The 25,816-nt window shown below is 50.4% G+C and overlaps 2 protein-coding genes across 2 annotated transcripts in view; both read right to left on the bottom strand.

Moving 5' to 3' along the window:
* Positions 1-21,842, bottom strand: part of LOC140263243 (keratin, type II cytoskeletal cochleal-like) — a 44,608-nt gene extending 22,766 nt beyond the window's left edge. The window contains 3 exon segments of the mRNA XM_072358062.1: positions 6,687-6,832; positions 13,858-13,984; positions 21,735-21,842. Coding sequence (XP_072214163.1) covers positions 6,687-6,832; positions 13,858-13,942 — 231 coding nt within the window. The 5' untranslated portion in view covers positions 13,943-13,984; positions 21,735-21,842.
* Positions 21,843-23,440: 1,598 nt separating this feature from the next.
* On the bottom strand, positions 23,441-25,563 carry BCDIN3D (BCDIN3 domain containing RNA methyltransferase). Its single transcript, XM_072357896.1, has 2 exons — positions 25,351-25,563; positions 23,441-24,518 (listed from the first exon to the last, which is right to left on the bottom strand). Exons 1-2 carry the CDS (start codon positions 25,561-25,563, stop codon positions 23,913-23,915), a joined length of 819 nt encoding a protein of 272 aa, XP_072213997.1. The 3' UTR covers positions 23,441-23,912.
* Positions 25,564-25,816: the final 253 nt, after the last annotated feature.

Genomic DNA, 25,816 nt, shown 5'->3' with positions numbered 1-25,816 from the left:
GGATTGTGTGGCACTGATTGGAAGCAGCCAGGATGCCATTCCCAGAGAGAAAAAGAAGACAGGGTATTGGAGAAGCTGGCTTCCTACCCTCTTCTTAAGTAGAGGTGAAAGTAACCTACAGAAAGTATGGGGGTATCTGAGGTCAGAGCACAGGAAACAACACTACAAGGAATGATGGCCAGTAAAAGAATTAGTTATTCTCCATGCTGTTATCACAAATCAAAGCCTTCTCCCCAGACCCATCTATGGATCTGGGCCCCTTAGCATTAACAAACTGCCTCTCTTTTCCTCCTCCTCCCCACAGAAATTAAAGCAAGGTTCTGTTTTCACCAAAAGGTCAAATTCTCACTCGGAAAAACTCTGGATAGAACTTACTGAGGCTGATGGCAGTTGGAGAGGACAGGCTGCAGAGGGCTTATTGCTGCTTTTGTCAACAGCTTTGAGATCCTCAGATAACATCTGAGATGCACCACGGCTCATTTAAGAAGACAATGCTTTTCTTATTATCGGTGTTATTTGCATACCACACAGATGAATCCACAATTAGATACTTTCCCTTCCAGTTACACCCATTTGCCTGTACAGGATCTCTGGTACTTCCATGCTGATTTGCAGTGAGGAGGACCCACCTGTGGGCACTGTCAAAATAGAACAACAAAGCTGAGGGCCAACCCTTCTGCTGGCATTGACAGACATCTGAAATAACAGCCCACACCTCTTCCTGATGTGTGAATAATGACGGCATCCTTCTCCAGAGTGCTTAGCCCAGGGATCTCAGTGATCTTTGCAGGCTTTGATTAAGCCAGCTGCTCAACACGTCTGCAGATCAGGGGAAAGACTGATACCTCCATAGAGGTATCCAGACAGACCTAATGGACAGATAGAATAGGGAAGCAGTTAAGTTCACTCGAGCTGATGGAATTCCTGTCCAAGGAATTAGGACATCAGATCAGCCACATGTGTGTGCTCTGCTGGTACTCCTATTTATACTCTAATTAACTTACTGATTGCTCATGTCTGACACTTCATGTTGTTATTTCTCAACCTGATTTCTTAAGGGTGGATATACGCATGCAAACAGGCTGTGTATTTCCCCTCATCCCACCCACCACGCAGGGGATAAAAGCACAGCATGCAAATACACACAGTAATATCAGGCAGCAAAAATCCAGGTGGATTTCTGCTGCAGAAACAGCCTATTGTGCTGCCCTCAGCCATTGGTGATCCATGGGGAGAGCACTGCTGCTTCTGCTGAGCTTCCCCAGGCAGTTCAGCCCCATGCTAACCCACAGCAGCTCTGCTGAGTCCTGCCAAGTCAAGAAGGCTGCCTCTGCCCAGTTGTTTTTTCTCCCTGGAGTAAACGAGCTGCTTAATCCATGCAAATCTTGGAGGTTTCCAGCTCCTGTCGAGGTTTATTTTCCCAGGGGAAATACTTTGGGAGAAGCAAAAGGTAGGAACTCCACTACCAGCTTTATATGGGTATCAGCTTGTCCCTGCTGTGGCACCCAATAGAGCTCTGTGCACACAGTGGCCAGGCAAGCAGGCTGCTGCCCAACAGGTCATTTGAAATCTGCCTGTCAGCATCCTCAGGAGGACCCTAATTTGTCTCTTTTTTTCCCCCACTATTCAGGACAGCTTTGTAAAAACACACACAGGAGACTGAGCTAGCTGGGATGCTTCCACTTCTTCCAACCTCCTTAGGTTGCCTTTGAGCAGTGTTGCTACCTGTAGCCATGGTTCTAAAGACAGAATAGGATGGAGAGGGTTAAAGTCTGACACAGGGTCTCAAATGCTGCTTCTTTAGGAAATCATGTCAAAACTGAGACACGCTCAAGTAGGGGTGACTGCCCAGAGTTTGCTTCAGCTCCCCACGTGCGATTTGCACATGCAAAAATCCATTTGAATGAGAAGGCGCAGAATTTTTGCATGTGCTGAGCAACTCTGGAGAAACACTGCAGGAAAATATGGTGTAAACAGCTTTCAGAGGGGCCAGGTGTGAAAACCAGGGTTTGTGATAACCAGGTTCCCCCCTAACACTGCCAGTCCTCCACCTTCAACCTTTACAGCTGGTTTTTCAGCTGCTCCCTACCCCATTTTTCTTGCTCTGCTGGAGACACACTGATGCAGCTCCATGCTGCTGGGCTCAGATCCATCCCACCGCTGTATCTTTACCCTTAGACAGCCTTGAAGGCACATCCAGAGGGGAACGTAGCCTTGCCTGAGATTCAGCTCAATTCTCATTTTGTTCCACTGACTCCAGAAGGAGCCCAAGGCGACCAGACGCCCATCTCAAAAGCTGCTAAAAGCGAGATAGGATGGATTTATACCTTTATGCATGATTGCTTGAGGATTACCTTGAAGGAGATAAACGCTGTGATGTGTTTGTAGAAGGTTCCATCTCCATGTGAGTCACCTCCTGGCTGCCAGGTCCCTCTGGAGCCGTGCGGTGAGCGCGTCGGGCTGGCTTGGCCTGCTCCCCTTTCAGTCAGGAGCGTTGTTTGCTCCACATGGGAGATTATGTCAGCGCCCGGCAATGCATTGAAGCTGCTTTGGCAGGCTGGGACAGACTGGGATTGGGCTGAGATGCAATGAGGATGAAGGAAGAGTGGCAGGCTGTAATTAAGCTTGGTACATAGTTACTGGCAACACAGCTAACATTCCAGCTATAGAGCAGAAAAACCAGACAGGTAAATCTTGCTAGCCATGCTGCCTAGCCTTATAAGAACAGGCAAAGAGGGTGAGTTGTCCCCTTGTCCCACCTCTATCTGCCCATGGAATGGCTGCCATGTGGCACCTGGCAGCTTGTTGCCCTCTCCCTTGTCCAGATGCTCACACCTAAGATATCTCACTCCTTCTGAAGGATGGGGCAGGATGAGACAGTAAAAGCAGAAAGCCTATATGCCAATGCTTTTTTGGGGGGGCCAGCAAGACAAACTAAAGCACCTGACTGCTTTCTTCCCCTCTCTTTAGATATGAGGATGAGATTCGCCTGTGCAGTGGCATGGAATACACCTTCATGGAGCTCAAGAAGGTGAGTGACAAGAGGAGCTTTGTACACCAGCCTTGCAATCACAGAACAGCCTGGGAGAGGCAATGTGATCCAGATTCAGCCAGGACAGTCCAGAGCTGCCCAGGAGCACCAGAGCCCTCATACCACAGAGGTTTTGTAGGGTAGTAAGGCCTTGAGGAAGACAGCAGCGTGGTGAACAAGGTCGCCATTTCAACAGGGAGAGTATAAGAGAGTCCAGGCCACTTGTGGGTATAGAAAAGCCCCACAGCTCATAGCAGGAGCATAGGGGTCAGGCAGAGCCATGCTGCAACCCAGGACCGTGCAAGGCAAAGCTCCTCCTCCTCCTTGTACGTTCCCTCTGAATGACAGCACAGGTTGGGAAAGGCTGAAAAAAAATTGATAAATGTGTTTGCTTTTGTTTCCACAAAACATTGCACCAACCACACCCTGCACAAACATCCCGTCCCAGGAGGAGCTGCATTTGAATATCAGCTCCAATGGGAGGCTTTGTGCACCGTCTTAATATTAAATAAAAAAGGAATCCGAGCTGTAGGAATGGAGGATATTATTAAGCAGAGGAAACGTTCTCCACAAATGATCATTACGGCTAATTGCATGTTTTGCCCTGACGCAGTCATCAGCCAGTAGGGGCAGTTCTGGTGACTTCTGTGGCCAGCATCAGTTTTCAATAACCCCAGCTTTCTGTGGTGAACAAAAGATGAGTGGGTACAGACCAGCCCTGCCCATTTCCTTCTCCACCCTCCATTGGAGACTTCCACCTAAGCTCTCAACTAAGGAAAAAGAAGAAAGAGAACAAAAAAGAACCAAGCGTTGGAACGAAAAGGTGCAGAGCAGAAATCAAACAGGAGCTTCTGTGCTCATTGGAGCAGCTCCATGAGTGCCAGGCACTACATGGCAGGCAGAACACTGACTGGAGATGATGGGGCAGCAGCAAGGGCTTCTCCAATGAGTCATTAATACACTCAAACTGTTTGTTAATCCACCTCTTGCAGGATTTAGATGCCAGCACCTTGCACAGAACGGAGCTGGAGGTGAAACTCAGCGGGCTCCAAGAGCTGATGGACCTGAAGAAAACCATTTACGAGCAGGTAGAAACGCAGCTGGGAAGGCAGCCTTGGCACACAAGCAAAGCCAAACAAAAAAAAAAAAGGCTTTTTCTTTTGCAGATAGTTCCAATACAGAAAGGGCTTTGTTTCCAATTCGCACCAAACTGGGAAAGATTGCTTCACCAAAAGGAGGAAGGATACAGCAGCTGAATAAGCCCATAGGGCCTGCATCTCCTCAAAGCAATGTGATTTCAGCCACTTACTCAGAGCCTGTAAAATGCTACCAAGCAGGCTTGGCAGTGTTTGGGGAATACTAATGATTTGTCTGAATTCCACCAATACAAACAATTAAAATGCTTGGCAGAGGGAGTGCTACTGCCCTTTGTGGGGAAACCGAGGCAGGGAGAAGCAGAGTGAGATGCACGCCAACAGAACTGTGCTAGAATACATCCAAGCACGAGGCCTGAACTGCTCTAAAATGATCACTCCGGGTGCAAAGCAGTTCTCAGAAGCAGTGGGATATCAGACCCTACCCAGCATACCAGGTCTGATGTCTTCCAGGTCCTATGTTGCCGTTCTCAGCAGCAGTCTGGACTATTCCTTAACATCCTCCTTTCTCATATAGCTACTGCCATGCTCAAGTGTTAACAAGGAAGCACAGAAAATACACTGATAATCCTGTTCTCTGTAAGACCAGCGGGGTACCTTCTCTTCATGAATCACATCAGGGTGCCCTTTGTTTCCCAGTCAGGGGAAGGGAAGGCAAACAAGGAGTACAGATGTTTCTCTAAGAGATTAGAGGCAGCTGCACAAAGGGGAAGAACAAAAAACACTGAGATGAAAGCAGAGATGGGGAGAGACGGATTCTGCTCCCATTCACATTGGTGCGAATCAGAAGAAACTGCATAGACACTGATAGGAGTGAACCTTTGCTGGAACAGTCTGAGGCTGGGGGAGCTGCCAAGGGAACGTGTACAGTATCAGCTTGGTGCAAGGCATCAGGTCCTGTCTTGTCAGGATACAAACTACCCAGTAGATCAGTTTACAGGCAGAGATGAAGGGTCTTTTCTAGGTTCACTGCATCCATCATTGTCTGACTCCTTTTGTGACCGAGTCAGCCATCAAGAGTAAATACTCCACTCAGAGATAGTGCAGATTGTATGTGCCTGTTTCTCACTCCCCAAGGCTGGTTTGAGTTTCTCCAGCATACAGAAGCAGCTCTGCTGACAATGGATGTGTTTAGAGAAGGGTCTTCATTCTCCCTTATCTTCCTAGACACAAAGCAGACAGTAACAACAGAAGTGGCAGCCCCTGTCTCTGTAGATACTGAAGCAGAGCTGAGTAAAATCAACCTCCTGGAAGCACCAGCTGCAGAACCACTCACAACGCCCTATTTCTTGCCTTGCACAGATTTGCCCACCATCTGAACATCAATAGATACTGAAGTATCACCAGTAGTTCAATTAAACCTACAATGTCTCCCCATCCACACACTACATATGTGTGCCTGGCTCAGGACATCAGATCTGCCAGAGTTCAGCTGTCTTGTGGCAAGTAGCTTCACTCAACACTTGATATCTCCCTTCTCTGCTATTCAGGAACTCGAGGAGCTGCTGACAGAAATTAAGGACATTTCTGTTGTACTGGGAATTGACAACACGTGTAAACTCGACCTGAGCAGAATTGTGGAAGAAGTGAGGGCTCAGTACGAAGCCCTGGCTCTTCGGAGCTGGGAGGAGGCTGAAGCACTTACCAGGAGGAAGGTATGTCCCCTTATCTGATTGCTATGGGGAGAGGAGGGAGAGAAGAGGGGAAAAGAAACTACGAGGCTCAGCAAGATGTGGGGAGACAAACTACACCCGGGGATGGAAGGAAGGACGGGGTGCTAACCCAGATCAATCCCTTCTAACTCGTGTGTGTGTAAATCAGGAGTTTCACAGCCCGAGGCTCTCCACAGCACCAACTGGGGAAGGCAAGGTCACTGCCTAGTGGTAACTTGGCCCACTTAGGATGCAAATGATTCTCCACTGGTGCCTCCTCCAAATAGAGCAAGCAACAACGTGGTGAACACCATTGGACAGTGTGTCCCATGCCTACAATACAGCCAGAAGACAATATAAGAACAAGCCCTAGATCCTTCCACATACCAGCTATTTCTTCCCCTATTTAGACATTTCTCCCCAGAGGCAGTGGGAAACTTACTAGATTCCTTTGCTACAGCAGAGGAGCAAGAGATAACCCTCACTTCCATCTTCCCTGCAGCTGAACGAAGGGAACACACAGTCAGCCACCTATGGGGGTCACCTCCTTGACAGCCGACGGGAGATTGCAGACCTGAACATCCAAATCCAGAAGCTGAGGTCCTGCATCGTGTCCCAAAAAAGCCAGGTGTGTCCTGGGCTGGGTGACAAAGCTCTGACAGGTAGATTTAAACTCCAGCACACCTAACACCTTTGTTACTTTCTCTCCTGTTGTAACACCAGTGCTTGTACTTAGAGGAGAATATCAAAGAAACAGGAGAGCACGGGGAGACGGCCCTCAAGGATGCCAAAGCCAAACTGGTCAAGCTAGAAGAAGCCCTCCAGAAGAGCAAGGAGGATATGGCTCACCTGGTGAAAGAGTATCAGGAGCTGATGAACATCAAGCTGGCCCTGGACTTGGAGATCCTCACCTACAGGAAGCTGGTGGAAGGAGAGGAAAGCAGGTGAGGTGGGCTTCTCTGCGCCTGAGCAGTGGGAGGGATGCACACAAACACCTAGGGAGAAAGCAGACACCCCATGCTTTGAGTCTGCTATTGAAGCACTGATCAAGGAAAGAGCAAACCCCAGAAGTCCCCACACAGCTCAGCCCTGTTTCTTGCTCTGAACTTTTCCTTTAACCCTTCAGACTGAAAAGCACCAGCACTTCTCTAACGCTGCTTTGCCCAGATGCTGTTGAGTCAGCCCTCCCAACCCAACCATGCACTGAGCTCTGCCCATGCAGCCCATCTCTCATAAGCCAAACTCCAGCTCATTCACACCTTTCTGGAACTGCAGTTATTAACACACATCTTCCCATTCTCTCCTCATGTTCACAGCATGGAGTCACCAATACCCACAGTCATCAGTACCGTCCACTCCAGACCAAAGCACCGTAAGTTATTTTATTCGCACAAAATAAAGCGGAAATAAAACATTTCTAAGCTCACCCCCTTTTATCTCCCCCTGCCCCAGCAGTTTCTGCCAGCACCTTAAGGAACTCCAAGCTGTTTGCCAGGGGGACAGGCAGTGCCAATGGTGAGATGAAGCTGAATGGAGGCAGCACAAAATCTCTGCCCTCCAGAAGCCACAGTAACAACCTGGCAGCACCTGAAGCAGATCCCTACACCTACAGTGCCCGGCCAAAGCTCAGCTCCCTGCTCACTGAAGAATGCTCCTAGGAGAAACAGAGCCCCACAGCACAAACCAGACCCACTGGCACCTGTAGGCTAATGAGGCCAGAGCACTTTCTCCTGAACTCAAGCCAATGTCCAAAGGCTGAAAGGATGGGAATCCACTCCAGGCTGTCCCTTTTATCTTCACAGCATCCCAGTTAATATCTCTGTTACCAGTTTCAAGCAGAAGCCAACCCAAGGTTTTAAAACCCCTCTTGTATGAACCCATACTGACACCTTCTTCCTCTCTAGGTCTGTTTTTAGAGAGGATCTGCATTCATAACCATTGAGATCTATCTATAGGAAGCTTGCCAGGAGGGGAAAGTATTATCACACAAGCTCTTCACACAGCAGCTAACAGCCCAGCCATTTGACCAGTATTACAAAACCATTCTTTCTGATCTGTCTCTGTTCTGAGGGTGTCCAAGAGGTGCTCACTGATGTGGCTTTCAATGGAAGGCAGCTCCATGCCTTCATTCTCTCCCATGCCACTAAAGCTAAAACTCCTTCAGCTTTCATTCTGATAAGCCACCTCTTTCTAACAGAGAGCATCTCTGCCTGTTGCACATAAAGGCGCTCCAGACTTCACATGCAATGGTGCTATGTCCTAGAAATGGGATAGTCTCTGGTTCCCATCTAACTAAAACAAGCAGGACTTGTCTTTGTATTTATTGAACTTCTCTAGTGGCTTTTACCTTACCTGGCTGACCCCAGCTCATGCAAACCAGCTGCGATGCACCAAAGCCAACTCTGTAGCTGCACTCCTGGCCTCAGTACAGGCACTGCTACATCCTTCTTACACACACCGACACAGGAAGAGCCCTGCAGTATTGCTTTATGAGGCCAGGCTCTGACCTCAATCACTGCCACGGAGCCCCACCTGAGTTCACGGGAGCTGTTAACAGTCTCATGGTGCATCTCCATGGAGCACAGTGCAGCGTTTCCATGTTTCTGTAGGGTAGACAACGACTGTAGCATCTATGTAACCAGAACACCTGCTCTCCAGAGTTATAATAAAGTCCTGAGTGACACACGGACAGCATTGTATTCCTGGTTCTCTCTACATTTCTTACCCCAACCCACCTGAAATGGCAATTCCTTCCTCAACAGCCAGGCTTGTAGGGGTGGGGAAAGGGGAGAGCCACAGGTGGGGTGAGCTTGCCAGCTCAGGAGGAGATGGAACTTGAGCACAGAGCTTCCCCTGGAGGTAGGACCCAGCACAGCCCTTCCAGGAGAAGGAACAATGCTGGGTTTGTGCAAGGGCGCGTGACAGCAAAGGTACACAGAGCCCAGGAGAGGAATGAATGAGGGCTCTGAGCAGCCCAGGGCCCTGGGAAGGCAGGGTGAGACTGGAAGGAGACAAAGCTGGTGTTGTTCAGGGTGAAACCTGAACAGAAGGATGCTCAGCACTCCCAATGGGGTGTTTGGGACCGCGCTCATAGCAAGGCTGGGGAGGGCAGGAGCTCAGCAGCAGCTCAGTCCTGCATAAAGAGTGTTTGGAAGCAGGACTACTAGGTAGAAAAGGGGCAGCTGTTAGATTGACCCCAGCTTACCATCTCACTTACTTCGCTGCTGTGTGCCTCAGTTTCCCCTTACGATGGGAAAACCGAAATATAGAGCACTGAGAAAACGATTTGAGGCAGCAAGGTAATTCCTGTATTCCTCTGATGGGAGCTGAGTTATGCCCAAGATGGCTCCATACCTTTGGGACACCCCTATCTATGCATCTATCAGTCTTTCTCCTCCACCGTGCTATCCCTTAAGTGCTGATTTTATCTCAAGGACCGATCCCTTCCTTAGGGCTAATTCCTGTTACAGCAGAGAAATGGCCTGCACCCCAAAAGCAGCTGTTACATTCCATGGGGAAGTTCTGCAGCTTTCTTTCCCCAGCAAAGGGGAATACTTGAATACTGAAGGAATACAGGGCAGTACCATCAACTCAGGCTCTTACAATTCCTTTTGGGGCGGCAGCAGACAGCCCTAAAAGGGGAATAAAGCTGAGTGAGCACAGCAGTTAATGCTGTGGCCACCAGATTTAGCTGCTGCTGGGGAAAAAAAAAGGCAAGTTCAACCTCATTAGCTGGCCAGCTGTGTGCACAGTCCAAAGCACAGCCACATCCAGGTAAAGCCACATCACTTTCAACAGCAAGAGGTTTCTTAAAGATCATCTCAAACTCTGTCTGGAGCCAAAGATTGAAGCGTCTACTCCAGCATGGGGAAAGGAGACATCAGATATCCAGGACATGGCCCAGTTGTGAGACAAAGCCCAGGGGCAAAACCCAGGGATCGATAACGCTGTGTGCTGAAAGCAGGAGCAGAGCCAGCGCTGGTGGTGCAGACTCTGGCAGGGAGGATCAGCAGGCAAATATCTGCGTCTGCACAACAGCAACTGGGACAGAGTCCAAGAGACGAGCTGGAACAGACAGGGGGAAGCAACAGGGCTCCTCTGCTGTTTTCCACCTGGGCAGTGCCTGAGCCTCAGACCACATCTAAGGGCACTGAATGCTCAGCCACCGCCTCCTGGGCTGGGGAGGACCCAAGTGTGAGCTCCAGGCTCCCTCTCCTGGGCAGACGATACCATTGCAAGAGCTTCCAAAGGACTCGGAGGCTTCCAAGCACTGCAACAGCCAAACAACCCTCTCCTTCCAGCATGCCCAGCCTCCCAGGAGAGTGAAAACAGCTCTCAGGTTGCAAGAAACAGTACAAAGCACAGTCAGCATCTCTCCCTGGACACTTCGTGGGGGTATCACAGTGGTTATAAAGGGAAACTGAGCCACTGAGGTCTGCCATGGGGCTAAAGCTCACCAGCAATCACTAAAATAACCTCATCAAGAGTTAAAAACAAGCTTTCCATCGGACAAGCAACCTTCAGCCCACCTGCTCTGCAGGAACAAGGCTCCCACATGCAGCTGGTGCCCATAAGCTCCCTCCAATCTCCAGTCCACTTTAATCTGCCTGAGCAACTCCAAGACACGGTGTGCAAGATAAGGGGAGAAAGGCAGATCCCCCAGGCTCACTTCCCAGCCTGTCCCCTTAATCCTGTGCAAAGGAACTGTGATAGATATTTCTTCCTGTATGATCTTGGACTGTGCCTCAGTTTCTCCCACGCATCTTCATCTGCAACCTAAGACAGGATCAATTATGTGGTCTCTCTTTGGGGAGGGGGGCTGCTCTATAGTTTAGTTTTCCTAACCAAACACTCCAGCAGGCACTTAAACAAGCAGAAAAGAGGTTTAAGCAGCAGAGAGGCAGTGATTTGTACCACTACTACCATCTTCCCAGATACCTCAGCTTGATGAAATACTCAACCCTGACCACAGGCATCATGTTGTGCCCATCCATCACCCCTCAGCTCTCGGGGGCACACAAAACCAGCAGCACCCGCTGGGGGAAGCAGCCTCTTCACCAGGAATCGGCCACATTTGGCTGCAAAGCAAATGCCATAATTGTCTCCAAGGTATCTGGAGAAGGGAGGAGAGAGCAGGAGAGGGTGGAGGAAAACACGCCTGACCCCATCAGCCCATCCACACCTCTCCACGTGTCTCTTCACAGGGAGGAGCGCCGCCGGCATGGGCTTTTTTGACCATATAAGGCCAAGTTCTTCTCTTCATGGCCAATCCAGGAAGAAGGCAAACACCTGAACCATGCCCAGTTTGCCAAGGCCCACCCTCCCCTTCCCACGCCCTGCCTCCTCAGGCAGGCAAGCCAAGCTTTACCTGAAGCAGGGCAAGGAGACAGAGTCTCCAACCTGGCACAAGGCAGGGGAATTCTGCCCTGCATGAATCCACCATGGGGCACAGCGCACGGTCAGGGCTTTCCTCTCCTGCAACCCTTCAGACTGCTTGAGAATGAGCTCGGTTTGACTGCTGCGGGGGAGGGCTGCCCCAACAGAGTCGTTGCATCTCACAAATCCCACCTTTCCTCCACTTATTCCCAGTCATGCACCATCACAGACTTCTTGCTCTGTCCCACAGCCAGCCGTTTCCACCTCCAGCTGTGCCCTGCTTGCAGCCCTAGGGTCTCTACCTCCCAAATAGTGCCTGGGAGACAGCAGTGCCTGTGCAAACCTGCTAAGGGAACTGCAGCTTTGGGATGCCCTCAGCCTACCTTTGGTTTAGAGGAGCTCCATGCATTTCCCAGTCACTGGTGGGATCCCCAGCACTGCCAGAACTGGTGAGATGAGACTGACAGCCTACTAACCCAATGGCTCCCAGTCCTGGTACGACATTGCATCCCTGAGAGAAGAAACAAAGGACAAATTTGGACCACCACTTAGAGATTAGTGACAAAATTAAGTACATTTAAAAACCCCATCCGGACCTAAAGCTGCTACCAGCTGCAAGGGATACAGGAAAGACCCTGAGCTGCCAGCCCTCAGTCCATCTCCAGGCCCTACTGCTCTGCTGCAGCCATACCACGTGCCAGCTCTGCCCTGGCTCTGCATGCCAGCACCCTGACCAAACGAGCCCAGGAATTTCAGAGAAACCAGAGTTCTCTTGTTGTGCTGCCAAGATTCGGTACCTGCCTGCCAACAATCCTGGTTAGAGTGGGACAGATTCCAGGAGAGTTGTGTCAGCTCACTGCCCTTGGGCTTATGGGGTGGGAGTGCCAATAGGTCCCACGCCTCCACCTCCAGGCATGCCAGGGACTCACAGCAGCTGCTGCTTCAATGCACTCCCCACCCAAATACCTGCGTTTCCACAAGGCTGTCATGGGTCTGGAAGAAGCTTTACCAGAAACAAAATGGAAACTGGGTTGGCTATTTGGTGTTTGCCCCTATATAATCCTGCGCAGCCCTACAGGAGGACAGAGCTCCGATATGGGGGCAAGAGAGAGTGGGGGTCAGCATGTGGGGGAGGGCAACGTTTTGTTCCCTGGAAGGTACAAATCCAAACTGTGGTGCTGCTCATTCCCCAGCACCTCCTGACCCATTTTCCCCACCATATGCACGCACCATTAACAGAGCAACATCATCACCTGCTGGCAGTGAAAGCCTGTGGGAACCCAGAGCAAAAAAACACTGGGAGAAGCAGAAGCTCAGCCTAAAGCTGAGGACACAAAAAAGACAACTCAGAGCTGACAGGAGGGGAGCGTGAACTGTGATCTATGGCTGTGCTAACCTCCAGCAGGTCTCAGCAGAGAGGGGGACATTCCTCTTACAAGCATGGGAGGTAATCTGAGGCTTGGAAAGGCAAGTTTGTCCAGAGCACAGCCATGATGCCACAGGCAGATGCAGGCTGAGAAAGCAAGGGAAACAGAAAGAAGGTCACATCAGTGATTGAGACTTTGCAGCTCAGACCAGGCCCTGTTTGTACCAGCATTCACATGCTGCAAGCTCTTTAAGACAGCTTTCAGCCAAGGAGGCCCAGCTGCAAACTTGCTCTGGTGGCTCAGCTGGGCAAGCAGGCACTACCAGCAGGAAGACCAGCTCCCGTGGGACTCTGCAGACATCAGCAACCAGAGCCTGTGTATGGGGTTCAGTTTTGAATCTGCTTGGGAGGTCATGCAAAGTCCCAGCTACTGCCCCTTCTCTGCTAACTTCTTTAAGCATTCAAGCACCTCAATACCCCTCAAAATCCTCATCAGAAACACTCAAGCGCTCATGGGGGCATCTGAGCAGCACAAGGAGTTACACAAACAGCAAACATTCACCCTTGGTCAGTGCTGGCAGTCCGGGCCCTGACCACCCAGCTGTACTCCCTCCCAGCCCAAAAGATGTCTGCAATGCACAGAGATACACCAGGCAGCCTCCAATCCTGATGCAGCAGATTGAGCTGCATCAGATTGAGCAGACTGAGGCACAGAGGGGCCAGGGTGAGCTGGGGCAGTGCCCAGCGTGTAGGGCAGGGGAACAGAAAGTATTTGAGATTGCACATTGGCCGAGATGAGTCACACAGAAGGACGGGCAGTCCGGAGCTGCCTGCTCAACTCTCCACCCCTACCTGCACGTTACCCTGGGAAGAACTGAACCGTGGGAACTGGGATATCACAGCAGGCCAAGCAAGCAGAAAAACATGGCTGTTGCTGAGAAGAGATTAAAACTGTCCATCTCTGCAAAGCAGTGACTTAGAGAGAGGAGCAAAACCCCAGAGCTCAGCAGGTCTTGGTGCTGGAGATTGGCTGCTCAGCCTGGCACCATCCCCGTGGCAATCAGCCAGGTATTCATAACATAATGGGAACTGTGCTCACCTATTCCTGCTGGGGCCTGTGTGTGTTTGTGAGATTTCATAGACACACCCTTCGATTCAAGGCTTTGGAATAAAAAAAAAACTCAGCACCTGGGGAGGAGAAAAGGGGGGGGGGGGGGGGGGGGGGGAAGAAAGGATAAGGAACCACTTCAGAGCTGAGGAATCCCAGCTGTGACTCACCTGGAGCTCTGACGCAGGAAGCAAACAGGGCTGGGAACACCAGGAGGGGGTCGAGATGTGCAGGGCCAGGCAGCTCCTCTTGCATGGAGGGTCCCTCTGCTGGGCTTGCTCAGGAACCAGCATCCTCCTGCAAAGGTGACAGACACCAGGCTGGAGTTTTGCTCATGAAAATGCACCCGGATCGTTTTTTAGCATTGCCAAACCTGTCTGCACGCTGCCCTGCTCCTTGTTGTTCACATGTCCAGCTTTCCTTCACTCTACAGCACCGAAATTGACTCCAAGAGTGCACCAAACCTCCTCATTTCAAACGTTCCCACCCTGGTGGTGTCCCAGTGCAACACTAGGACCCTTCCCAGCCCATTGCTTCAGCCCCCAGCAAACACGTGCTTCCTTGAGCTGCCCCAACCAACATGCAGGGAAGGGTTCACACATCAAGGGAACAGAGAGCACCTGGGTTCTGGTTTCCAGCTCTTTCCAAGTACCCAAATGTACCCAATGTGATCTGCTTGCTCCCATGTACAGGTTAAATGCAGTGGGGCTAAATGAGCAACAGAAAACAAATGGTAGAACACCCTGAGTTGGAAGGGAACAAGGAGGTCACTGAATCCAACCCCTGGCCCTACACTGCATTAAATCGAACCCTACACCTGAGAGCAGTGTCCCAATGCTCGATGGGCTCCATCAGGTTGTGGCCATGCCCAGTGCCCTGGGAAGCCTGTTCCATTCCCACCAAGAGCTTTCATTACAAGGGTGAGAAACACAAGACAAGAAGCAAGGTCACATCAGACCAGTCCAGAACCACTCTGGGTTTATGCCTTCCTTGTCTCATTGGTCTCAAGGTATAAATCCAGACAAGGAAGAACAGGTGCAAAACGTCTTTTCCCTTTAGAACTGTGGACTGTGATGTGTTTGAAAAAAAACCTCTGAAATTCACTCATTTCGCCTTGGATTTGCTCAAAATATCTGAAACTTTCTGGGCAGATATTGCATGTTTTCCCCCTCTCAACACACAGCTGGCATCACACAGGCTATTCAGCCTTCATGTCAGTGCTTTCTCCATCTAATTCTGAGCCCACCAGGGTGCTGTGCAGTCCCGTTTCTGATGGAGAAGAAGCCTCCATCCATGCCCACCTGGCAGCTTCCCGGACAGCCAGCTCACACTCCCAACAAACACCTATGGGACATGTCCCGACCTGAGCATTGAATTCAGTTCTCCTCGGAGGATTCGCCCACATTGGTATCTGGAGCGTGCTCTGCAGATTATACAACGCGTTATTGTTTAGGGCAGCAATGCCAAGAGGACCTGGAGAAGAAGCTTCCACTTCACAAGGCTTTATAAAACCATGCTGGAGTCACAGCCCCATTCTGAAGTCAACCTACAGCAGGTAATGGACAGCACTAACAGGACAGAGTTATTAAGACCAGCTTGAAACCTCGCTGAAGGTTATTATGTTGTGGATGCCCCATCCCTTGGTGTTCAAAGCCAGGCTGGATGTGACTCTGGGCATCCTGGTCTGGTAGTTGGCAACCCTACACATGGCAGGGGGGGGTTGAAATTAAATGATCATTACGGCCCTTTTCAACCCAGGCCATTGTGTGATTCTATGACTCCATTCTATGAGGATGCTTCTGTTGACATGCAGCAGAGCTGGCAGATTAAGCAGAACTTCAGCCTGATTATTCTCATCACCTTGCTCCTGATTTATGCAGCTAATAACAGGCACTGGCATCTGTCCCTTCTCTGCCAGCTTAATCCCAAGAGGAACAAGCAGAAATCTCAGTGAGCCTTGACTACAGCAGCACAGCAGGCCTGGCTCCCCGCAGAGCTCATAGAGCTGCAATAGGCCCCTCTGAGAGCTGCTTCTGCGCCAAACTTCCCCACCATTTAGTGAGAAGTCGGAGCTTTTTGCAAACCATCCCAGCCATGCAAGGAATGGGGTGGGGATGTTTTGACACAGCCTTGGATCACTTACAGATCCCACCCAGCTGTGTCTGTGCTCACCTAATGCTCTAGCTGTCCTCTTGTTACTCAGGAACATCCAGCAGAGAGCAATTCAGAGAAGCAAAATGCTTCACAGAAGCTGCCATAGAAACACTGATTTCCACTGCAAAACCCGCTTACCAATCGCTGCTTGGAAGGGAGGGAGGACATAAAGCCCATAGGGGTCTACTCTCTTTACTCTGGAGTTTAAAAGCTGAATTTGTCTGCATGGGCTGCAGTTCTCAGACACTGGGGAGAGTTTCCCTGACTTCACAGGGCCGTATTGATATGCAGCAGTAGGCAAATACTCTAGATAGCCACATAAAGCAAGAACAGAAAGGCCAGGAGTGACTTTGGCACTCCTAAAACAGTGGTGACAGGCATAGGTAGGGATGCTTAAGAACAAGGAGCACGCCCCCCCCCCACACACACACACTTCTATTCCCCATCCATGCAAACACTGCTCTGAAAGCAGGAGAGCAATCATGGCAGGCAGACAGCCCCTGGGCTGGGGAACCTCAGGAGACACAGCTCAGGCTTCTCTTTCCACCTGGCTGGGAAAGGACAATCCCAGGCTGGGCCACCCAGCCCTGCAGGGCTCTGTCAGCATTGTTTGCAGCGGGGTGAAGGCTGCCGGCCCCACCTGGCGCTCCCCTTGATGCATTTGCTGAGCTCTGATCTGACGGCGTCCATCGCCGTGGGGAGGGAACTGCTCACAAACAGGGCAGACGGCTCCAACCTCCTTTCATTGGGTTTTGCACAGAAGGCAAACATCAGAGGCTTCAAAGCTCCCCACATCAGCAAATTGTCTGGCCAGCATCTTGGCAAAGAAATGCCAGAGGGAGGGAAGTGAGGGGATTCTCTCCTGTGGGCTACATTCAGGAACAGCTCATCTGCTGCTCCTTTCCTTTCCCCAATCCCCCGCCCCGGGCAAAGATCAACCTGCTCCTGCCATCCCCACTGCCCCCCATCCCTGTTCTGCCATCATGCAACCACAGGGCAGGTGCCTCTGCCCCACAGCAGGTGCACATGCAAAGCAGTTCCTGTGCTGGGGGAGCTGTTCTGACTTATCACACAGCCAGCTTGTACTTCTGCTACATGACATCCACATATCACAGGGAAAGGAATCAGGATGAGCCTCTCTCTGTGGTCTCCCTCTACAAGACCTGGAGTTGAGCATCTCTGCTCTGTGGTCTGCAAGCCCACCTTGGTGTGACATTACAGCAGTGCTGCTGGGCTCAGCAGTCAGAGCAGGTAACCAGGTTCTGCCCCAACCAGCTGCTCTGGAACCATCACCAACCCACTCCCCTGGAACACAAGGCCCTCTGTGATCCCCCCCATGAAGACTCCTGGTATGCAGCTTCTTCTCTCCTCCCTATCTCTACACACACACCCACGCATACACAGCATTAACAGCTTTACTCCTGGCTTTACGAGCATTTACACACTCAATAAAGCATTCTTTTTGCCTTGCAGTTGTGCCAGCCCTTCGTAAATCCTCAGTGCTCTTCCTTTTGAAGCTGGAAGAGAACCAGGCCACCTCTACCAACGTTCTTTGCAGCACCTTTCGGCTCGCAACTCCTTAAAAAGACTTTCCTCCCTTTCCCCAAACCTCTGCCCTTCTGAGTCACGCTCTGTGCAATGCCTGAAGTCAGCACTTCACACGAACCAGATGAAGCTGGTCTTTGGAAAAACGCAGACACATCCATGCAAGAGAGCAGGGCAGCGACCAGCCAGGACCTGCAGCCCTGGCAAGGAGCAAAGCGGGTTTGCTGGTGACAGCACCAGCTAGAAATGCAGATCAAGAGAGAACACGGAGGAGCAGAGCAGCTTTTCTCCTCCCCACCTCCCCCCCAAGGCAAAGATCAGTGTTTGGGACACCGACTGCTCACCTGGGAAACTGGCTGCAGGGAGAGAAAGGCCTGACACAGGCTGCTCTTCCTCCACGTTGTTCCCCATGCAGAGCTCACGAGGTGCCCCAGGAGCACCCGACCCCATTCCCGAGTATCCTCTGCATTTTCTCTCCTTTCCTCCCCCCCATCTCCAAAGCAGTGACACATCTCACCACCTCTGCGAGCTCCCTGCTTCCCTTCATTGGGCCACAGCCCTTCAGACAGCATCTTTCCTACTTGCAGCCAAATGCTTTATTATTGCACATTTCCACGCTCTGCTCTCAAGTGGCTTCTCCATGTAGGCAAGGCTGACCCTGAACACTGTGCAAAGTGCCACAGAAGCAGCCACACCATTTTGGAAAGCCCCACAGAACATCCCGAGAAGCAGAGCTTGCTCCAGGTGAGGCAGGAAAGGGGTTTTCACAGCTCAATGCGACTGCCCTGATCCAAAAACAAGGTCAGCCTCAGAGGTGATCTGCAATGGGATCACAAGTTATCGAGGGCAAACAAAATAAAAAGCAGATCTCTTCTTTGGTATTTGTCCTGTTCAGCAATTGCTGGTATTTGAGGAAAAGACTGAGCAGCACCTTCTTAAGTAAAGGTTAATAAAAAGGTAGAGTTAAAATTCAATCTGAGTCAGTCAGGAATGCACCGCGGGCCTCCCTTTAGGGGCTGGAGGGCAATAAATCATTCAGCATCTGCCCTACTTGGCCACCCCAGACAAGAGGAGTCAGCACTGGGAATGTCCAGAACACAGCAAAGCAGACCCAGGAGACTGAAGAGCCCTGGATAATAGCCACCACCACGCACATTCCTGAAAAGCTCTGGCTACTTTCACACCGTGCCCTGCTAATCCACTGGCTTCCACAGCACCAGCAGCAATTAGGCTCCATTGCAATGCAGCAGGAGGGGACTGAGGTTCTCTGTGCAGGGGGGTTGGGGGGAAATGATGGACTCCAGACCCCACACAGAGGGCCCAGCTCTCCTGCACCTCTGTATGCACGTGTAAGATGATGCATCTATCAGGAGGGTTTATGAAAGCCTTCCCTCTCCCATATGCTTTCCCCAAGGAGGAGAAGGGAATCTCAGTGTGCAACCAAGGATCCCTTCCCTTGCACCAGCCACTCACAAAAGTGCCACTTCACTTTCCCACCACCATCTCCCATGCCTGAAACAGGGATCTTTGAGGAGGTAAAGGAGATTAAAGGGACACAGAAAGAGTCGAGAGGAGCCGCCCTGCTTCTCCCTTTTGATCTCAGCGTGAGCACCACGGAGCTGCCCTTGGCTTTTGATGTGTCACCCCGCAGATTGTTCTCTGACAGCGGGGCAGGCCTGTTGCAGCATGACTGCTCCTGGATTTCAGCTGCTGGGGGAACAAAGCTGCACTTCAGCAGCTTCCACACGTTTCAGAGCCATCAGAGTCTGCGCTGACTCCAGGGGTGGAGGGGAACTGAGAAGGCCAAGGAGGGACACCACCTTCAAATGCAGCCCTAACTAAATCCCTGTCAGTCATGCAGAAGGTGCAGAAACTGCTACCACCACAATAAAACAGAGTGACATAATCTGGCATCACAAAGCACTACGCAGAAGGAAACAGGGCAGAGGATCTGCAGTGCCGTGCCCAGTCTTTGGCCCACTGTATATGACTTAGGTGAAAGGAATTTAATCCATTGCACTTTAAATGATAGCAGAATGCTCTTAGAAGGGCGAGTAAGACTCCTTCCTTACCCCTTGTTTCACAGAAGTACAGAGAGCTTCACTGCTCTGAAAGCATCGTCCCTCAAAACAAAACCTGCCCAGAATCACCGTGCCCTGTTAAAGGCCCACGGATTTAGTGGCTTTGTTACAAGTGAGAACAAAAATCCAAGCAGCTGATAACATGCATTTGGTAAGCCTGATCTACAACTGACCCAACTTGGATTCTCTGGTCAACTCAAGTCTGCACATCACTTTGTATTCACTGAGCTCAAGGGCTTAACTTAACACGTCAGGTTATCCCTCCCTGGGAATAAAAGAGCACAAGATGAGCAGTCTGAGGACAGCAACTTGCCCCAGACCCACAGGCAGCTGGGGCCAAGGCTCAGAAAGGAACCCACATTTCCCACCCTACGACCAAGTTCTTTGAGGCCTGAGAACCTCCCAGTCTTGTCAAAGGGTTACAAGCACATCCTGAGCCCAGGCCATGACCACAGCTTTCTTTTCCAAACTGGAGACCCCTCTGGACACCGGGACCGGTGGCTGACCCAAGCCCAGTGACAGACCAGACTCCCCACACACCACTCATCTACCTATATACTACTCCATTGGGTCCAGAAAGACTGCACCAAAGCCTTGGAGACTCCAGCAGTCCATTCTCTGCAAGAGGACTGGCTCACGTGTGGTAGAGAACAGGCATCACGTGTTTGGGCCATAGCTGCTCTTCTCTCAGGTCTCCAGTGTGCCAGGAACAGACGCCCATACTTCACAGGGCTGACACCTCTTAGTTTTCTCCTTTAATTCACAGGCTGCAAAGTTCCAGGAAGAACAAGAACAAACGTGCCCTCAGCTGAGCAAAGGAAATCCGAAAACCTGCAGCTTCTACATACAAGCTTGTAGTGGCAAGCTGCTGGGTTTCCAGCTAGAGGAAGCTGCTTATGGGAGCAGACACGCTGCTGCCAACTCTCAGTTCCTAAGCTCGATTCCTCCACTCCCAGCTGCTCATCCATTGAGAAGTGGAATGAGACCATTTATAAACCCTGCTGCCATTTAGAAAGGCCAACAAATAGTGTCTGCGTGGCTGTCAGTACGTACGGGTGCAGGAATGGAAGCAGACAGCAGAGAGGTGTTTACAGCGCTTGTTTGATCTGACAGCCGTTAAACTGATAAAGTGGCTGCTGTTGCACCACGTTTGCACGCCGCATTCTCCCCCACTCGGTGCATTCCTTGCTCTTATCCAGCACAAGGCCCTAAAAGACACAGAACTGCCCCTTAGCAGAAGAGTTAAAAAGATTAATTTAATAGGAAAAAAAAAAAGAAAGGGATTTCTCATCAACTCAATTTAATTTACTTCCTACAAAGGCTGGAAGCTGCAGCAGAATCACCCAGAAACTGGAACTCAGCCCCAACTTTAATAGTGACTTGCTCAGCTTCAGCTATTTGGTCTGGATTTTTCTACCCAAGGAAGGAGGATAATTATACACAACTTGCTACACAGCAGTGGCGTGAGACTTAATTAGTCAGAAAGCTTTGAAGGTACAGCACCTAATTAATATCTGAAGCGGCTGCAGCGCCCATTACGTACAATGGCACAGCTCACAACTGATGATACAGCTCAGCTCATCAGGCCTTTTTTCATCCTCAAAAGTGCTGCGCAAACATCCAGCCCGTATTCCACATCAGAAATCTCCACGCTGGTGGGTGGATACCGAACTTCTTTCATGGATGGAAAAACTGAGGCAAAGTCTGATGGGGCCCAGCAACAAACCACAGAGCCTGGGAACTCAATGAGGCACTTGCATGGGAACTCCCAGTTTGCTGCTGGGGTGGAACTCCAGGTAGGCTCCTGCAGACAACTGTGGAGTCTATGGGGTTGGAGGGAGCAAGCAGGATCTCCTTACTACCCTTCCAACATGCAGGAGAAAAACATGACACATATTGAGTGGACCAGGCAGCAGAGTAGTGCGAACACGCTCCCGTCTCTCTTTGCTATAGCAGCAGCCCCATCCCTGTATTGCATAGATAAGCATAGAGGCTTTTGCACCGACTTTGTCACCCCTCATCCCATGCACCCTGGGCTCTACAAAGGTAACCTCAAACAGGCAGGGACATCTCTCTGCTTCCCCAACTGCACAGAGAATGATTACCACCCAGCTCTGCACAGTGAGACAGAGCACAAGTGTCAGTCTTAACCCTCACCTTTACTTTCTTTACATCCTGCCTCCAGGAGGCCTATGAATACCTCTTAACCACGTTGCAAAACGCAGAGAGCACAGAGTGTGTAAGAGAAATACTCTCCAGAGCCTTACATAAGCACAGCAGTTGAGATCCACAGGCTTTCTTTCTGTTGCTGTGTCATGGAGCTGGGCTTCCAGCTGTCTCATCTCATGACACCTTCCTGGAGAACAAAAACAGCGAGCTGAAAAGAAAGGATATTATTATTATTACTATTAAACACTGTCTGCTAAAGGGCTGACTCCATTCCATTCTACTTGGTATCTCAAGAACCACACAGGGATTTATGTTGACATCGACTTAAGCTGTGTTTGTGGCAATATCCGAAGGAAGAGAAGCAAAACACGCTGCTGTGCTAAAGTTAAACAGAGTCGTTTTGGAGCGGAGCCATTTCTGAGACAGTGGGTTGTATTGATATTAGCAATTTAGAAGCCCAGACTCGAGACAGATAAGAAGTCACCATAGTGTTACACACACACTGGGCTGGTTTGCAGGTCTGCACACAGCCAGCACGTAAAGGCTGCAAAACAAAAAAGAAATGAGGAAATAAGAAAACAGAGACTTTCAACAAGGAGCAGACCAAAGGGATCACCCAGGCAGATACTGATCTATCACTCAGTACAGAAAGAACATAAAACAGGCTCGCTTTGAAGAGGAATGTCATTCCAGATGGGTGCAGGGAAGGTCTCCTGTAATTCTTTGCGTTGTTTATCTTCCTAGCAACAGTTTATTAAGGTTTTCAGACAGCTGTGCAAATTCCCACGCAGAACTGAAAGGCAGAAAACCCTGCTCACCCCTTTACAACACACATGGCCCAGGTCTATTTTCTACATATTTCAAAGAGAACAGCAAGGAATGTTGACACAACCCAACAGCTGCAGGCTGCACGATGCTCCAGTGCCACCAGCTGCACAGTGCAGGGAACAGCAGTGGTTCAACCACCCCTGAGTCAATGCAGCTCACCCATAGTCTGCAGCCTGTGTCAGAAGTGCCTCATTATCAAAGTGGGATTCATATATAAGCTGAAAGAGAGAGATGGGTGAACCCTCAAGAAAACGCAGAATGAAGTTTTGCTCTGCTTTCCCACAAGGACAGAGGAAGAGCACCCCCATAAGCATTCTTTTTCCACTCTCACATATCTATCCATGGATTCTCAACCAGAAGTCCAGGGCAGCCCAGCAGAGCACACACCCCCTTCACTCTTTAATCCGAGTTCGTTACAAAGGAAACCAAAACTCTCTGATTTCCTATCAAAGCTTCAGCAAACAACCAGGAATTTCCAGATACAACAACAACTAAAACAGTGCCCATGCAAAAGAACTGCTAGACAAGAGCACCTCCTGGAGGAGATTCACTTTGGGCACATACCTGGGCTTCTCTCAGTGCGCATCAAGGGAGCTGCATAACTCAGAACTTCAGAGGAGTCATCGCTTATCTATTTCTGTGCGTCACAGCCTACTCATACAAGCTGTTCACCTGTTTGAACAGCACCGTGCAAGCGTGACTCCTGCTAACTATAAAAGCTATTAAAACCACTAAGCAGGAAGGAACTAAAGCCAGCAGGGAGACCAAGCAAAGTGAAGTTAAACAAGACAGATATTGAGATATTTTAACCTTACTCAGAGACAGCATTTCAAGCTTTGGGCTTACCAAAGTGGCACTTGGACCTAAGAATGCAATGAAAACATGTACTCAGCTACCAGAGCCTATGAAAACTATGGGAAAAAAATAGATTTAAAAGGGGGGAAAATAAATAAATAATCACAAAAACAAAGTGTTTCCTGATAAAATTATATTACTTTTATTCTATTTTAAGGATATTGTTACAAAGAGCTCTCGCTTTGTTACATGCTTTAATGCTTTATTAAGGAAATCCTTCACTCCACTGGAAGTTCACATTGCTGACAGCCTCCAATGCAGGCTCCAGGCAGATCCCATCTGCAGAGGTGCACACAGGACACAGCCTGACCAAAATACCAACCAGACACATTCTGCAATAACTCAGCTCACTCTCTTGGTACAAAAAGAAATCACACATAGCAGCTTGATTTCAAAAGCACCTTCTAGGAACAGCAACCTCAGAACCCACAAGATGGGTCAGACAAACACCACAATGCACAGACATCAGTTGCTTCGAACTCCCTATGGAGGTGAAGGTCTGACCCCAGTAGGGATGTAGAAATTCCTACATCTGACTCTGTAACTTGCCTACAAACCCAGGAGCACACAAAGCCCTTTGTCAGTCACTGTTGCTATTCTGAAGGCTCCCCGTCCTCGTGATTTGAGCCATTGGATTTAAAAAGCAAGAGGCTTCTGTCCCAGCTGGTGTTTCCAAAGCAGCACACCAGCTCCATGGTGCAGTCCCTTGTTAAGATCTGTGTGATCCTCTCTGCCATATCCCCTTTGATGGCAAGAGATCGGAAGTGATCAAAGTCATTCCTGCCCAGCTTCCGCAGGCGGCGGGCAGCTGCCCGGTAGCACTTCCAGGGCTGGGGTTCAATCAACAGGTACCTGCACAGAGAGGACAGGAAGGCCAGGAACTCCACCAGGCCTCTGTCCCCATGGTTCAGGTGGATCCACATGGTCACAGACATGCAAAAGCTGATGTCAAAGGTGGAGCGGCCAAAACGGTTCAGGTAGGAGCTGAGGAATGGCTCTCTGGAGCTGGAGTCCATGATGTCCAGGTTAGCAAAGGATATGGAGTTAGGGAAGGGGCTGCTCTGCTGAGCCCTCTCAATCAGCACCGGATCAATGTCACAGCACAGAAGGTGCAGATCCCTCCCATCTGCAGGCTGCTCAGGGCTGCCTTTGCCCTCCTGAAGGCCAAGCAGATGCCGGTATAGAGCCACACTTAGCTCCTGCAGAAAGGAAAACAACAGCAGTTCACAGGGCCTGCACCGCTTCCTCAGCACATCACCGAGCACGCGGGATCCCACTCTCAGCAGGAAGATCCAAGCACCACCTCGGGGTTTTCTATCAATGCAGTTCAGAGCAATAAACTCACCGACACCTTCCTTTCTGAACTGAAAAGCATCGCAGCAGCCCTGACTACCAGAGAGGCAACCAGAAACAGAACTGAACCCACATCAACCCTGACCGACTTTACCAGCACCGAGCTCGCAGCAGCAGGCAGGCGGTGCCCTCCAGCGGTGCAAGTTCGCATCTCAAACGAACCACACAACGTTTTTTACCTGACCTGCCCCTACGAGTTCAACTGAACCAGGACCTGAATCGTCCTTTAGACAGCGCGGGCTGTTAAAGGCATCGAACAGGAGAAGCCATAGAAACAACAGCGCTCAAGCAGAAGGGCTTTTCCATCCTGAATCGTTCCAAGTTAACACAGAAATAACGTGGAAGGAAAAAGGAGTTCAGTCAAACCTCGCACTGTTGTGCATCCCAATGGTGACACAGCGGAGCTGCGCAGGGAAAAGGGAAAAGCCCGGAGAATAAAAGAACAGAAAGGCACAAAAAAAGCGGAATTCCGTGAGATTCACCAGTTTTGGTCGCAAAAAACCTTCACGAACGCAGGATGTTCGTTTGTTAACGTTAATTTGAAGCCCCGTCCGAGCAGTAAATGAGGCTCTATTGCTAAAATCATATGAGATAATTAATGAGAGATAACGAGAGATAATAAGAAATAATGGCTTTCAGATTCAGGCTGCGGCCCACTCCGCCCCGAGGTTCCCTTACCCCGGAGTTGCAGCCCACGTCGAGGCCCAGCAGCGGGCGGACGTCAGAGGGGAACAGCCGCCGCAGGAGCCCGCCGGGCAGGAGGGAGAGGCGGCCCTCGGGGGGGTGGAAACGGGAGTAATGGGGGAAGTTCCCGTATGGAGCGGCACCGGGCTCCAAAGCACGATCCTCCTCCTTCGTGGGCGCCGCCATTTTGTCCCTTGGTTTTGCCATCGCCGGGCGGGAACAGAGAGAGGGGGGGAAAAGGTTCCGCAGGAGAAAGGTTCCGGGGGGAGGTGTGTGCATGCGCAGAGCGTCGTTGGGGTGGGGGTGAAGGAAACATTGAATCGTAGAATCATGAAGGTTCGCAAAGACCTCCCAGATCATCCCAGATCGTGGGCTGCAGCTCCTCCAGGACAGTCCTGTGGGAGGCGGAGTAAGAAGCTTTACTGAAGCCCAGGCAGCCCACACCCACAGCCTTGCTGCC

Source organism: Excalfactoria chinensis, chromosome 28 (genome assembly GCF_039878825.1).
Source record: "Excalfactoria chinensis isolate bCotChi1 chromosome 28, bCotChi1.hap2, whole genome shotgun sequence".
Taxonomy (NCBI): domain Eukaryota; kingdom Metazoa; phylum Chordata; class Aves; order Galliformes; family Phasianidae; genus Excalfactoria; species Excalfactoria chinensis.
Note: the sequence above shows the minus strand (reverse complement) of the source record. Positions and strands in the feature narration are given on the sequence as shown.